Genomic DNA, 15,968 nt, shown 5'->3' with positions numbered 1-15,968 from the left:
ATGGGGTCTGCTAATTTGTCTTTTCTTTGTTTCTATGGCCCTTTGTCTTTCTTTCTTTTTGGTGTCGTCGTTTTCCGTGTCTCCTACAGTATGTCTCGTCTTGAGGGGTGGGGTACAGCTGCTCCGTAATGTGTTTGTTTTTACATTTATCCTGACTCTGGTGCCTTACCCCCAATGTTTCAGACGTATTAGTACTATATGCGGATTTCCTGTTTCATGCTTGCTACTGTAGGACCATGTATGACCGTATGGCATTGATTCTGAGTTTTTCTTTCTTGTAAAATGAACCTTCTCACATCCTGATTCTCGTACAGTGCGTTTGAATACAAGTTCTCTCCTGGACACTATTTCGACCCTCATTTTCGGGCTGCTGTATTTTTCTACATTGATTTGCTGTACTTATGACTTTACTAGCGGCCGGCCGAGGTGGTTGTAGGCCCATATTTGTATGTACTTGAAGTGACAATAAAGGTTCTAAAAAAAAACCAACAAAAAAAAACAAACAATGAAACTTGTGGGTGTTTCCCGTCAGGGACCATGTCTAGGTGGCAACACTAATCCCCCTCATTGTAGCCAAAAGCACTGTATGCCTCGCATTCCGGTCCAGTGACTTTGAGGGGTGTCCAGCGGTATAACCACAGGCAACTCAGGTACTGCATCCGCTAGCAATACTATCAACAGTCTATATAACAATGGTAAGGGAGCAAAAGGAATGGTGAGGCCCACACAGTTACCCGTGCTTCCCAATATTCGTACATATGAAGGAGAAACAGATAGTAATACTCCTGTGCAATCCCTTACCCGGCCAGTAACTACATTTTAAGATGTCCAGTCCCACACACCTATATGGTGAGCCCCAGTTACCAGCTGTGACCAATGTCTGACAACTCGCTGTTCATTTTCCTCCATCTCCCCAAGCAATGGATCCGGACCATCCTCCGCCCCTTCGGCATTCCTGTTCGCCCGCTTGTAACTTTTAATGAAATCTTCTACCTGCTGAGGATTCGTGAACATTTTTTGTCGACCCTGATATGTAACCCTAAGACGAGCCGGGTACAGTAATGCATAGTCCACTTGCATATTCCGAAGCTTTGCCTTCACAGTCATAAACTTCCGTCGTTCTTCTTGTACCATGGGCGTGAAGTCTGGGTATATTGTAAAGGAATTGCCATCGTATGAGAGGGATTTCGCGTTGCGGGCCGCACGCAAGGCCGCATCCCTATCCCTATAATTCAATAGCCGAGCTATAATAGGTCTAGGAGGTAAACCTGGTTTTGGTTTAGGGGCCAATGATCGATGCGCCCTCTCCATTATAAAATGCAGGGAAAAAACCTCTGAGCCTATCGCCGTCAATAACATCTTCTCAATGTATTCCTCCATCTTGCCCACATTGGTTGTCTCCGGAAGGCCCACTATGCGTATGTTATTACGTCTACTCCTCGCTTCCAAATCCTCATTCTTGGATGCAATAATCCGCAGTAGGTTGTCCATTCTAGTGAGCTGCGTGGTGTGTCTCGTAGTAGTATCCTCCGAGTCAGAAATCCTCTGTTCTACGTCCTTCAGACGCGTCTCGTTGGCATCCAATTTGTGCACTACAGCATCCATTCGCGAGGATATTCTATCAACTTTGTCTGCAATCGTTGCAAATCCCTGACGCATCTCGCGCAGGACTTCTTGTAGGTTTCCCGTTGCCTCCGATGATTCTCCCACCGCTCCATTCGTGCCATCCGGACTGTGTTGGGCCCTCCCGGCTGGAGTCGTCTTCTTGGTAGCGTCAAAAGTGAGTTTTGGTTGTCTCGCATCAGAACGACCCATCCTTACTGCGTAACAGTGCAGCTAATCTCACGCCAGCGAAAGGTTCCACTGTAAGTCTCCAGGCAGCCCGTCAATTGTGGTGCAATGCGCAATCAGAGCCGCAGGGCAGAAGTTCGCAGGGGGTACCAGCAGCACGGTTCGTTCCACGGTCTCTGTCCGTCCGCCCCTCAACTCCCAGTACACTACGTGCAGCTCAAAGTCCCACACTGGCTATTTTGTGATGTCGGGGGCGTACTGTACTCTACGAGTTACCCAGGTAATCGCCTCCAAGTTCAAAATGGCGCCGATCCTCTGACCCAGGCCTCCAGTGCCCCGGAGCAAACTTCACTGTTCTCTGGCCGCTTCACAGAGGAGCAAGAAAGCGGTAACCCATCACTGAGGAGCCCACACAGTTATGTTGACCCTCCACTGTGGTCACCCCTACATGAATGCCTGTAGCTTGTCCTCTTCCCCGGACTCCTCCCGCTAAGCTGCACAGTCAAGCGCGTCAATAGCAATTCAGAGGTCGTGCGATCTCTTGGGGTCCCGGCAACAGGCCGCCATCTTGGGCTCCGACCTCAATCTCCCCTATCTCGCTCTCAGTTCCTCAGCGGCTCACTCACCCTTCATGCGGGTCTCCAGATGTAGATCTTTGCCTCTCGTAGGGGAAGGAGCGGAGCGTAGGTCACACCCGGTGCTCTAGGCATGCAAGGATACTTTCAGCCTGCGCGCCATCAACAGGCGAGCCCCGACCATCTCGAGCAGTAGTGGCTCCAACGTACTCCAGTTCATAGGTTCTCTGGCAGTATCAACTGCTCACGGGGGGGTGGGGGGAGGGGGGGGGGGAGCCGAACCGTCCCCTCCGTCAGCAAACCGCACCGCGCTCCACCCGGCTTGTATGATAAAGGCACGTCCCTCGATACTCTATCTCGGGGCCTGGGGCAGCAGTCTCAGCCACGGACTCGCCTGAAGGACGCTGTCGATCGAACACTCCGTCACCTTCACGCGATCAGCCCGCCAGAACTTCCGAGGCAGCCAGCCACTTCCACTGTGCTCCGATTGCTTCCAAACTCGGCATACAGGTGTCGGACACCGTCACGTATCACCAGTTGCAGTTACAGCCCGTTCAGTCGCCTGTAAGAGGATTCATATCTGATAAATGCCGCCGGAATGCGAGAGCCTTACGGGAAGGCTTCCATACGCTAGTGCGCCACCTAGCGCCCTCTAAGCAGTGGTACTCAAATGTGCATTATGTTGTGCATTTTGTTGTACATTGGGAAGTATTATGAAGTTGGCTCATATCATCTTTAATTCTGACTGTCTTGCATTTAACAGTTGCATTTGCCAAGTGTGGCATTAGTGTGTGTGTTTGTGTGTTTTCTCTCTCTCTCTCTCTCTCTCTCTCTCTCTCACTCCCACTCTCACTCTCTCTCTCTCTCTCTCTCTCTCTCTCTCTCTCTCTCTCTCTCTCACTCTCTCACTCTCTCACTCTCTCACTCTCTCACTCTCTCACTCTCTCACTCTCTCACTCTCTCACTCTCTCACTCTCTCACACTCTCACACTCTCACACTCTCACTCTCATGCATAACAATGAATAAGGGTTGGGGTTTTATTTATGTAATGCTCTCAAACAGAAAGGCTTTCCCAGATGTCAAATGAACATAAAAAAATAGAGATATATATATATATTTTTTATGTTCATTTGACATCTGGGAAAGCCTTTCTGTTACAGAGCATTACATAAATAAAACCCCAAGCTTTATTCTGAGAACAGTCTTTGATGCACTTTATTTTATAAAGTGAAATCCCTTTCCAGGTGGTGGTGTGTGTATTGCTTCGTCGTGTTTGAGTCTCTCTGTGTGAGGGTGGTATCCTCTATTGTCTGGGAGTGCGAAGCAATACATTCCCACACCAGAGGAATTTCCTGTGCCATGTGCAAGTACGACCAGGGGCTGTCCTACGTGGTGTTGGACGTTTAGAACAAATCTTTTACCACGCATGTAATCAGAACGCGGTCGTTATAACGACCGCATTGTGATTCCGTATACTGTTACTCTGCAAGTCAGAACAACGACTTGGGGGGGGGGGGAGAGGTGTTGGATTTAAAATCCAACACCTTCCATGGTGTCCGCACTGACTGGAGTTGAAAAAGTAAATTATACTATTCTGTATAACTGTATTGAAGAATAGATAATTTACGGTATCTGTTCTTGAAAAAATATATGTGTAATTGTTCCGTAGGCTTCACATTCTTTACTTACTGTATTATTTACCCAGATGCCTATGGGTTAATCGGGTTCCCCCTGTAATATATATGATATCCGGCATATCCGGCATTTTAGTGGCCCAAGCCTATTATAAATTCTACTTTGGAAAGAGGTGCTTCTCAGTACAAGGTCCCCTGTTGTGGACCAATCTTCGGAGATCCTCTAGACCTGAACCTTCCTATTTGACTTTCTTCACCTTACAAAAAATACATGCTAAGTAAGTCGCAAAGTCATCATATCTTTATTGCTTTCCCTCATTAAGTCAAATTTACTGAAAGTAAGCTGTTGGTAATCAATTCATTTCACCACTTTAAAAATGTGAAATTAGATGTTGTTCATACGATTTGTGCTAAAGGATAAAGACAAGGTTAAAACCATAGGAATGGATGCCTGATTAGGACATCCTTTTCTTCCTTATTTGCTTTTTATATTTATTGTGATGCAGTTGTCCAGAGTCTGATTGTGAGTTTATGGTGTTCTGTGTGTTTATGTGGCTGTGGACGCTATCTGCACTGTATCTATTTTCTGTCTTCGAACATGTGATGCAATAAGTGTTTTAGTTGATCACAATCATTTGAAATTAGCAACCAATGGATCTCACTACTATGTCCAGTTAGTTGCACTATAGGAGGATATTGAATGTTCAGGTGTTTGCTTTAAACTTGGATTGAACAGTTTTTTTGGCTTATTCATATTTAACTGATTTTAGGTTATACCATCTTTATTGATAGCATGTGTAAACAAATGTGTTCATGCAATGTGATATTGTTTTCTGTACTGTGCGGAAATGCGCTGACCTTACTTCCCGATGAAAAATATGCATATAAAATGTACACATTGAAACATTTGATCAAGGCGATCATTGCTGACGTTTTGTCAGCTACAGCAAACCATACCATTTCCTTCCACCTAGTACTATGCACAGTGCTTCTGGTGTGTCTTTAACCATCTCTGACTGTTTGTTAAAATTTAAAGTGTTAGAAAGATGAACAAATGCTCCAAAGATGTATTTACCTCTTTCTAAAAAACCTCTGTGGCAGTTCTCACTTTGTTTTTACTTTGATATATATGCATAATGTCAACATTTGAAAGTCACTCCTACATGTAGATGAAAAATGTGTTCATCGAAATGCTGGGAATTTCACTTCTCAAGTAATCTCTTGTTCTCTTTTTCAAGAAGGAAATGTAACTCTTCACATTGTTGAATAATACTGCATAAAAATAGTTCTGAGACATTTGTCCATATATCCACATTTCCTCAACAGTGTGCCCTTTTGTGTGTTTTATTCCTGCCTGGTCTCCTCTCCGTACCCTAACTTTTGTATCTACCTTTTTCATGTCTGTACACATTTACATCTTCCCAACTCTCACCTCATCTGCCAGTTGAAACTGATGTTTTTGTTTACTGGTATTAATTTAGTCTTTGTGTGTCTCTCCATGTCTACCTTCCTGGGTTTTTTATTTTTGCACCCATTTCTGTATATCCTTGGGTATTCTACAGAGAATCTTTGTGCGTTCGATGATTTTGTGGCTAATTCCCCCCCCCTGTTCATCTCACTGAGCTCATGCATGTGCATGATTCTTTTGTGTACATGAAGTCACCTCCCAAATATTTGCTTTGTTTGCAGAATGACCCAGACAAGGAGTACAATATGCCTAAGGATGGCACAGTGCATGAACTCACAAGTAACGTAAGTAATAGTATTCCCAATAAAAGATCAATTCTGGTCATGACTCGGAACTCTTGGTAACTTCAGGGGTATCACATCTCTGCATTGCCTTGGATCTTCTTTTCTCCCTGACACTGGGGTGATTAAAATACTCTTGTAAAATGTTAAGCTTCCTGTTATTCATTGAATTTTGCATCTCCTTACTGTGTTCTCTTCTTACTCACCTTCTTGGTATGGCAGCTTTAAACTAGGTAGCCATTCTCCTCCCCATCGGTCTCCACTCACCACTTGTGCTCTGCAGCTCCAGGCATTGCTTTTTGGCATTCCACATACTCTCCCTGATGGTTCCTAACCTCCTAACCACCACTGTAATAGGAGTATTCATGGTTCTCTAAGTATTCAGTTCTTCCCATTGGCAAGGCTGTTCTTGGCACGGGGTTTTGGTGGCTTTTGTATCTTGTAGTCAACCTATTTTAACTAACTTATCTCTATCCTAATACCACTCTGCTGCCTGCGATGTTCAACTCCAGTTTCTCATCTCTATGACTCTGAAGTTCTTAACTCGTCTTTTAAAACATTTTTACTCCCATACATTGCCACTAATCACATTAAAATCTATATCCTTCAGTTCACCCCTGGAAGGTTTAGGTGGTATGGTTGTCTGGGTCGGGTCTAATTTTCTGTACTTGGCATGACCATCATAAAGCCTGGTAACATACTCTGGACCTCTCTTGTAGGCGGTCTCTATCTGCTCTCTTACCAAATTGCCATTTAAATTTAGCTTTCCAAGATCAATGTAAAGGCTGTAGTAGCTGTCTGAAGGTCTCTTTCCAGACCCCATGGAGCATTGTAGCTCCTAGTATGGGTCTCGGGTCTGCTCTCTCCCAGTCTCTGAGCTCTCTTTTTTCCCTGTACTCCGTGTGGATCATACCTCTGTGTTTGCCTCCCTCGGTCCCCTCTCACAGTGCATGGACATTGCATTGCTTTAAATGGTTGTACAGCAATGTACCATCAGACAAAAGCCATTATTGGTCATTCTTAGTTTTCTTGAACCCATAGATTTTGCATCTGTAAACATGGCTTTCTAGAAATGCCTTCTATTCTATTGGACCTAAATCTGCAGGACAAAATGTCTATCTTTCCTTTTGGGGGCAATTCAATTATATCTCTCCTCTCTCAGCCGCACTGTCTTTTAAGCAAACTGCAGTCTTGAAATACCCATGTGCATGTTTAACATGAAAAAAACAAGGCATCTAAATAAAAGTGTTTATCCACTGACCTTTAAATAGTGTAACATTGGAAATGTCACTTTGAGTCTCCCCCTGTGGAAAGTAGTGTGCAGATAACCATGCATCTTCCTGTTTTAGTAGCCGATGAAAAGACTTGGAGCCTTATTACAGGTCGGAGAAAGCAATACCTCTGCGTGGGATACTGGTCTACCCAATCACATCTGCCTCACTGTTCCTGACTTAAGATTACCAGGTGCTTGAAGACTAGGCCAGCCTTAGACAGGCGGAAACACCATCTGATAAATTAAAAGTGGGTCAGACAGAGGCTGCTGGCAAAAGCACAGTTCAGGCCGCCACTGATCCCCAACCACAAGACACGAGGTGCATACAATGCTGCCCCAGCAAGCCCATATACTCTCTCCACATAACTCCAACCCGTTACACCACAACTCCCTTCACCCCCACAGCTCCTATTCACCAGCTGCTCAGGCCAGGTGGTTAATGGAAGTGCAATTATCCCTGAAATAGGGGATAACCATACAGAGTGGGATCCAGTAACTTTGGCTCAGCATGGTTATTCCCCTAATGTGGGGGCAAAAACTTGTACTTGCGTGGTACAGGGATGCACTTACCAGCGGGATTGTGTTGCTTGACCCAATAATTTTGGCATCCCTGCCTAATCAAACGTAAACTATGCAGTTTTCTTAATCGGCAGGGGTTTGAGAGAACAATTATGCACAGAAAAAAGCTTACCATCAAGGATTGTTGTGCATGTGTTTCATGGCATAGAATATACGTTTGTTTGGGTGTGGTGTGGTTTGATTTTTATATTCTTTTCCTCTTGATTACATTTTTCTGTGGAGAAAAGAAATGTAATTATGCAGTAGTACATTTGTCTCTACCTCTGCACAGGAGCAAGGAATTGAATTGCGCACTTAAATATCGTGTCTTCTTTGTTTTTGATCTTGTTTGTAGGCAATCCTATTCCTCCAGCAGCTCCTCGATTTCCAAGAAACTGCTGGTGCCATGCTGGCCTCCCAAGGTACTTGCACCTTTCTGAGCACCACCTCTTGTTGCATTTTCTATCTCAGTCATGCATACACCATCTTACATATTAGTATGCTGCCCTCTCCATCCTGTGTGTGATGCTTTTCTTTCCATCCTAAGTATGACACTGCTCTTGGGCTGAAAGGTGAGGTCAGGCAGAAGCGTACTTCTCTCCTCAGTTGTAATAAAGCTTTATAGCTAGTGTATGCATGCTTTTCAGGTATGCAGTTTTCTTCCTGTTTTTACATGGAAATATTCTCCATCATGAGGATGGCACTCTTTGATGATTTTACAATAAACTAAGAAAACAAGAAACATTTCCCCATCTACCTTATTTGGTCCTTTATAGCTGCAAAACTGTGCTGCTGGGCCATTATCTCTGCTGCCATGTTTGTCATCTACGTGATATTCTTTAGTTGTGCACCTGGACTGAAAGATAATGCAGTGCCCCAAGCGAAGAAATACCAGTAGGTTGCCCAAGGAGAGGTGAGATTAATGTGTGTAAAAGAAGTATTGAAGATAAGAAATACATAACATGTTGGGAGCTGAGCTATTGCTAGGTAAATTGATGCAAGCTAATTAAGCAATTATAGACAGCAAGATCTGTGTTTTTAATTCCAAAAACATAAGGTTTCATCCAGTAGTGGAAGCCCTAGTGAAAGACTGTTTTAGAGTGGAGGTGGTTCTGAATTTAAGAACTTCACAAAGTACATTCTTGATGGCTGGGGCAAGAATGGAATAGATGCCTGCTTTGAGTTTTCCTCTCCCAGTTTTTTGTACAGTTGTTCCTAAGCCCCGGGAAGCTAAAACACCTCCTGGTACTTGGGAAGAGCATAGAGTTGCCACTAAGGTTCCAGGCATTGCTCCAAAGCACTAGACTGTCAACCAGAAGAAATGCCTTGAAGCTGTGATGCACACAGCAGTGAACAAATGAAAGTGCTAGGTGATGCTGTGCATTCAAAGGTTGAAGCGGTCCATGCCAAAGCCACAATGCCCACCACCCACTGTGCTGGAGAAGATGCATTAACAAGCATTGAGCATGAACTGTGGAAGCTGCTTCATTAAATACACGAACACAGCCGGGCAAACAACATGCAAAATATCGCAACCAGAGAATTGAGTTAGACTGGGATTGTGAGACAGATTCCCGTGAAGGGAATACTCTTTTTATTTAAATTTTATATTCAGTATATCATGATACACATAACATAGAATCAACATATGTCATATACCAACAGTACCCCACACATTATCATTACCATTACAAATCATGTCTACATTCACTCCCCATTTTTTTTTTGTTTTAAAACAGATATAGGTCTTGCGATTGTCAGCACATTCATATTTAGTGCAATTTAATGATTTCAGATATTGTATATATCTTGAATGATCGCACTTTAGTGTTTTCTGTTCAACGCCTAACGCACCATTCCTGATGTTTAATTGCAAATAAGCCACTAGTGACCCCCAATAATCTTTTTGCCTGGATGTAATTGGTTGCTCCTCAGCTTATAGTTCAAGTTGTTTCTTACAATGTGCCATGTCAGCCAGCCACGCCGTACACCGTCTTTGAAGGATGAGATTTATTCCCCAAATGCAGTGCCACTCTGCGTTTTGCTAACAGTAAGCTTACAGGCAGTAGTTTCTTATTTAGTGACCTTAAGTCCTTTAGTAATCCCAGTAGAGAAACGGCCGGCTCACATGCCACTCGCTTTCCTACCATTTCAGGTCTGTGGCGTGCCCTCAAAATTGCCTTACTCGCTGGCAGCACCATACCAGATGTATAAAGTCTGCCTCTTCGGCCCCACAACGGACACAGTTGGATTCACCCTTTACCCATATTTCTATAATTGCATTGGGGTTTAATACATTTGGTGGAGGAATTTAAACTATGTTATTCGTAAGTTACGATTCGATGTTAGTCTGGCTAATTGTTCACAATAGTATCTCAAATCTTCTCCCCCATGGGCTTTACCAACTCTGCGTTCCATTTCACCAATCCCTTCCCACCTCCCCGTGCCCCATCCTTCTGTGCTGCAGCATATAATTTGGTGAAAAGGTGTTGGCGTGTCGTACTGGTGAGCAGCACATGTAGTGCCATGAGGATAGCTGGTTTTCTGGGAAAGTGTGGGTTGTGCATCTGCACTGCTGCTCGTAGTCGGTAGTAAAGAAAGGTGAATAGTGGGGTGTTATCTCGCAGCGCCGGTGCATCCGACAATATCAAATAGCTGCCATTCTTGTAGAAATCGCCAGTAGTATGTAGCCTCACCTCCCGTAGCAGCTGGAGCAATCTACTTTCCTGTGTCATCGTTATGTCCGGGTTATGTACCAGAAGCATTGCCTTCCCTGCTCGCCTAACCAGCACACGCCATACAGTCAATGTGGTGTGCAAAGTGTTTATCTTGGTGCCTGGAATCTCACTACGCTTGTGCTGTAGAATAGCTCTGAGTGGGACTGGGGCGGCGTCATTATGCTTGACTGCAACATTAAGCGTGAAATCATGCATTGTGTACCAGAAGTGCGCAAAGTGTGCCTGCGCGCACAGATAGTACTGTTTAGAATCTGGGACGCAAACCCCCCGTCTCTGTACCATAGAGAGAGAACCTACCAGCTGACCCTCAGCCTCTTACTTGCCCCTAATAGTGTGATTAACAGAGATCGCTGTTGCTTGAAGAAAGAATCGGAGAGCACTACTGGAATGTTAATAGATATAAGAATTGTGGTAGTACCACCATTTTAATGATAGCTAGTCTATCTGCCAAAGAGAGTGGGAGTGTCCTCCATCGTGCCACTTGATCCTCCAGTCTAGACATCGCCTTACCATAGTTGTCACGTATCACAACGGTAGGGTCCCTATCCACCCATGCCTCTAAGTATTTAACAGGAGCTGTTGCCCACTCCAGTAGATATTCAATCTCGCAGCACTGTGTTTCTGGTGTTGGTTGTTAAATGATGGATTTCATCCAACTAATACACAACCGGAGTATTACTCAAATCTTACATATTCTCTAATAACGGGCCAGATAGGAGGATGGTTCTCTTATGTATAACTCCATGTTGTCTGCATATAGTGAAATGCTCAATGGTGGCAAGTGGAATCTAAGGGCCGCAGCAGCATGTTTCTGTTGGTTAATGCAGGCATGTTGCTCACTTATTAGCGCAAATAGGAGTGGCGACCGGGGCAACACTGCCGCTCCCTACACCAGTTTTGATAACACCTAATGTGTGCCCATGACACGTACTTGTGCTGTAGGACATTCGTATAAGATACAAACCCATTTTAAAAACGACTCTGGCATCCCCATGCGGCTTAGCACTACAAACGTGTGTGTCCACGCGATAGTCAAAGGCTTTAGCCACATCAAACACGTGGGCTCAGGCTGTTGTAACAGCGCGGTTATTGTGCGCAGGTTATGTGTAGGTATAAACCTGACTGGACCGGCAACACTAAGTGGGATATCAGGGCTGTTAAGTACTTTGGCTAGGATCTTGGCATCTATATCAGTAAGTGGCCTATAGGTCTTGCACCTTTCCGGGGCCTTATCTGGTTTCAGCACTGCCACAATCAGAGCCTCTCTCAGGGATGGCTGTAGTGTGTGGCTGAGATGGGCCTCCTCATACACCACCTGTAGCTGTGGGGCTAGCAGTTCAATATACTATATTTCCCAGTAATTAAATGTATACCGGGTGCCTTACCATTCGGTAGGGTTCGGATAGCCTCCTTAACCTCTTCAACTGTCACTGGCTGAACTAAGTATTCTCTCTGTCCTGGCGAAAACCACGCCAGTGCCACCTCCTCCAAGTATTGACCAAATTCGGTTGGTGAAGTAGAGGGCAGTGACTTATATAATCTCAAATATCTGAGTTAGAGTAGTGGAGGTGCCTTCATCGTCAACTAAATGGACCACAGAGTCCTCGCCCCTATGTAATTTCAGTTTTTGAGCGAGGCTGTGTCCAGGTCTCCTGCCCTCACCTTATGCCCATGCAAATTGTCGCTTAGCCTTGAATTGTGTCTCTTGCTCTGCCAGCATCTCAAATTTTGTCAGATGTTTCCTAATAGATGCCAATATCCCTTCTGTCGGTTGATGTTCATATCCTATCTCCAGGGAATTAAGTGTATCCTCAGTATTTTTTAACTGTGTCCTTAAGGTTTTTAGTACCCCTACCTGTGTGCCAGTGCATGTACCGCGTATTGTTCCTTTGAAAGCTTCCCGCAGAGAGCTCCTACTAGCGACAAAAACTATATTTAATGCTAAGTATTCAACCATTGCTCTCCTCAACTCCTCTTTGAAGGCTGCATCTAGGAGTGCTGCCAGGTGAAAACGCCAAGTGACTGGTGCCGGGACTACATTCAGGGCAGGACTGGGAATGCATACTGGCCCTGGCAATTGAGTTGGACCGGTCGCGGGCATATGGGGGGTGGGATGTGGGGGTGCGTGTGTAAAGCACTGCAGTTGCTTTTGTTACAGGGGGCCGTTATGTGCTGCAAAACTGCCCCCCTGTGACAAAACCGCCCCCAGGGGTCCAAAACCGGGCCCCACACTGGCGGCCCACCTGGAAAACGCCCCGTGCCAACTACGGCCAGTCCGGCCCTGACAACATTCGGCAACTTCAGCCGGAAAAGAACCGTCGTATGTTCTGATAACGTTTTGTGCAGATGCCGTACCTCTTCTATCCATTGGCATACTTCAATAGATGTGAGCCAGTATGCCAATCTGGACCACGTGCCGTGGACAGAGAACACAAATGTGTCCTCCTTCTGCGTAGGGTGTCTCCGTCGCCAAGCATCGACTAGGCCATACTCCTCCATCCCATCCCGAATCACCTTGGCTGCCCACTTCCCATGCCACTCTGTATCGGCAGAGCGATCCTCCCCCGGGTTGAAATATGTATTGAGATCCCCTCCCCAAATGACATGTGTTGACAAGGCGAAGAGTATCTGTCTCCAGGTTTTCTTAAAAAACGCAAGGTCATCTGTATTTGGTGCATAAGTATTAACTAATGTAACAGCCGTGCCCAACAGCATTCTTCATGCAAATATAAGCCTGCCCTGATCATCTGCATAGTGAGTCACAGGTGCAAAAGGGACCCCCTGTTTGAGTAATGATAGTACTCCTGCGAGTACGTGGAGTAGGAGGAGGCTAACTGACACAGCGACCAATGTGAGCCCACAGTGCAATCCGAGTGTCTGTCCCAGTGTTTTCTTGTATATTGCTATGTGTATATTATGTCTATCTGAAAATCTGAGCACCAACCTCACTTTACGAGGATCATTAAGACCACATACATTCCATGTGATTCATTTAATGCTATCTCCTTGGCTTGTCATCTCGTTCCCGTGGGAATGCCGAATGTACTTTATGTTGCTGCGAGTGTATTTTCCGGGACTCTATATATGTAATGTGTGGGTTTTGGTATGTAGTGAGTGAGTATACAACATATAAACAACCCAACATTCTCCCCCCACTTCAGCAGCCCCAACTGGCCAAAGATATGCCTGGTTTATAATTAACATACTCATTTCAGCATTAGCATTACACACAAAAACAAGAATTTGTAGCACAATGTGCTAGGCTCATCTGGGGTGCTCCTTCATGGGGGTGCACCAGGTTCCCAGTCTCCCACCAGGTGTAAGGTGGTGGTTCTTAGCCGCAAAAATTAACCATCTCCAGTCAACCGGACTCTGTCTGCAGTTATCTGCTGCCCTCCATGACGGCACGATCGCCGCCATGCTCTCAGATGTCCTCCCAATGCACCCACACAGCTCCAGGTGGGACACACTGTTCAGTCAAAGTGGTTAAACGTCTTCATCGTCTATATCGCTGTGCTTTGAGCTTGCCTATCAGGCGATAGTATCTTTAGGTATTATTTAGCCTCTTTAGGCATTGTGTAGATCTTCTGTTGGCCTCGATGTTCCACACAAAGGCGTGCTGGGTATAGCATGGCATATGGAATATTCGCTTTTTGTAGCTGGCACTTGACCGGCATGAACTCTCTCTTAGCCGACTGTACTGCAGCTGTGAAATCGAGGTAGAAAGTGATCTGGTTTGCCTAATATTAGACTTCTCCTTTTTCTCTGGCAGCCAGCGCACTGCATCTCTATCCCTATAATTCAAGAGTTTCACATTGATGGGACGCTGGGGTCTCCCTATGAGTGCATGGTGCGCACGCTCCACCACCAGCAGTTGGGGCAAGTTCTCTGCTCCCAATATCGTCGCCAGCATGCTCTCAATATAGGTTTCCATTTTACCGGAGTTTGTGGAGTCCAGCACCCCAAATATACGTATGTTATTGTGGCGAGAGCGAGCTTCCAAATCTTCATTTTTTGCTTGAATGACTGCCAGGACGCGCTCCATGTTCAAGCTTTTCGAATTTACAGGTTGCAGCTCGTCCTCAGCCTTCAATATCCTTTGTTCAGTCTCGGCAATCCGTACAGACTGCTTGTTGATTTTTGCTGCCATGTTATCAATACGTATATTTAGTGTATCAATCTTTCTGTCTATAGATTGCAAGCTATTCTGCATGACCAGGAGTGTTGTTTCTAGGGTACTCCCATCCATCGTCTTAGTGGGCTCTCCCCCTCCGCTCTAATGTCTGGGGGTGTTTCGCTGAGCCTCTCATTTCAAAGGTGAGCCTTGCTTGCGTCTTATCCGCCTTCCCCATGATGAGCTTTAGCAGTGGAGCCACAATACATCTCTATCTAATGTTTTTGCAATAGCTGCCCGCAATTCTTGCTCGAGCCACAGCAGGGGTGGGTTATAGGTGAGGTCTACTGTCTGGTACTTTTCATTCTCATCCTGACTAGGTAAAAATACCAGCTGTGGGGGTAAGTGTCAACCGGCACTGATATGCTAGTCAGTGGTATTTTTTGCTACACTGTGGCTCCCTCACTCCTCTATTTAAGTATAATCCACCAGTAATAATGGTGCTTGCAAGTCTCAATGGCAACACTCTTTGATGCTAATGTTCTCAGAACCCCAGTACCACACAGTGGATAACGTCCTGCAACACAGTGTTGTATCAGTAGAATGGGGCTTGGACATGTAATCTGTAGGCCTTACACCTAGAGCAGGTGTTATCACAATTTATTACTTTCTTGTTCAGCTAGTCTCATATTGCTCAATAGCCGCCACTATATGAATGTCACTATCGACTGCCCCACGCAATCGGATTCCACAACTCACTGTACCGCTAACGGGTGCCTCTTTTTCGGGCTTGCATTTACGGCTGCGTCTACTCCAGTCAGGCTAGTGCCGCTTCCCCGACCCTCAAGCACATCCCGCAGGGTCCCGCCGTCACTCTCCTCAGTCGCGTTGCCTTCTCCACCTAGTTGTGCCTTGGGCAGACACCACTGTTACTTTGGCTGGATCCTCGGCCCTGGTGCAGCAATCTAAAGGCATCTGCGTCATATACTCCAGCCTTCAGCTCCCAGCCCGGTCTCGCCTCACTTTTGCCTCTTCACTATGTGTCGCACTTCCCAGTGCTTTTCCAGCCTGCAGTTACTGCTGCATCCACTATCATTAGGCTGGCGCCGCAGTCTCAATTTGCAAGCGCGGCCCACGAGGTCTCACCTTCATCTGCTGAGTTGCTGGGTAAGATTATGCTTGCTTAAACTCGATCCTCTGCGCAGCTTCTCGCAAGGTCGCCTCAGCCTCTCCCGTGTCCGCAGCAGCCGCTGCTTAAATTCTTTGACCAAAGGGCTGCAGGTCTCAGCACTGATGCAGCGATCTGAAGCCTACTACAGCACCGAACCCATGGCCCGGCCGCGCTATTCTCTCTGCCGTATCTCTGTATTATGTTGCACTGTCCAGCGATTTTACCCCCACGCAGAGTGCAGTAGGCAGTTTGGGGAGTATATTTCAGCTCAGAGCGAGACAGATGGTCGGATGAATTACGGATTTTCAGACGCCAACCTTGGGAGCTGCACTAATGTGCGGCGATCTAGCTGTGGGCTCTCTAG

The 15,968-nt window shown here is 45.7% G+C and overlaps 1 protein-coding gene across 9 annotated transcripts in view; it reads left to right on the top strand.

Annotated features, from left to right (window-relative positions):
• The window catches only part of EXOC7 (exocyst complex component 7), a 339,430-nt gene that overhangs the window by 183,187 nt on the left and 140,275 nt on the right, over positions 1 to 15,968 (top strand). For all 9 annotated transcript variants that reach the window (XM_078654573.1, XM_078654571.1, XM_078654569.1 and 6 more), the window contains 2 exons: positions 5,691 to 5,753; positions 7,937 to 8,003. In XM_078654573.1, coding sequence (XP_078510699.1) covers positions 5,691 to 5,753; positions 7,937 to 8,003 — 130 coding nt within the window. The remainder of the gene's footprint in view (positions 1 to 5,690; positions 5,754 to 7,936; positions 8,004 to 15,968) is intronic.

The sequence above is a fragment of the Lissotriton helveticus genome, chromosome 7 (assembly GCF_964261635.1).
Source record: "Lissotriton helveticus chromosome 7, aLisHel1.1, whole genome shotgun sequence".
In the NCBI taxonomy this organism is placed as follows: Eukaryota; Metazoa; Chordata; class Amphibia; order Caudata; family Salamandridae; genus Lissotriton; species Lissotriton helveticus.
This window is presented reverse-complemented; position numbering and strand designations above follow the sequence as displayed.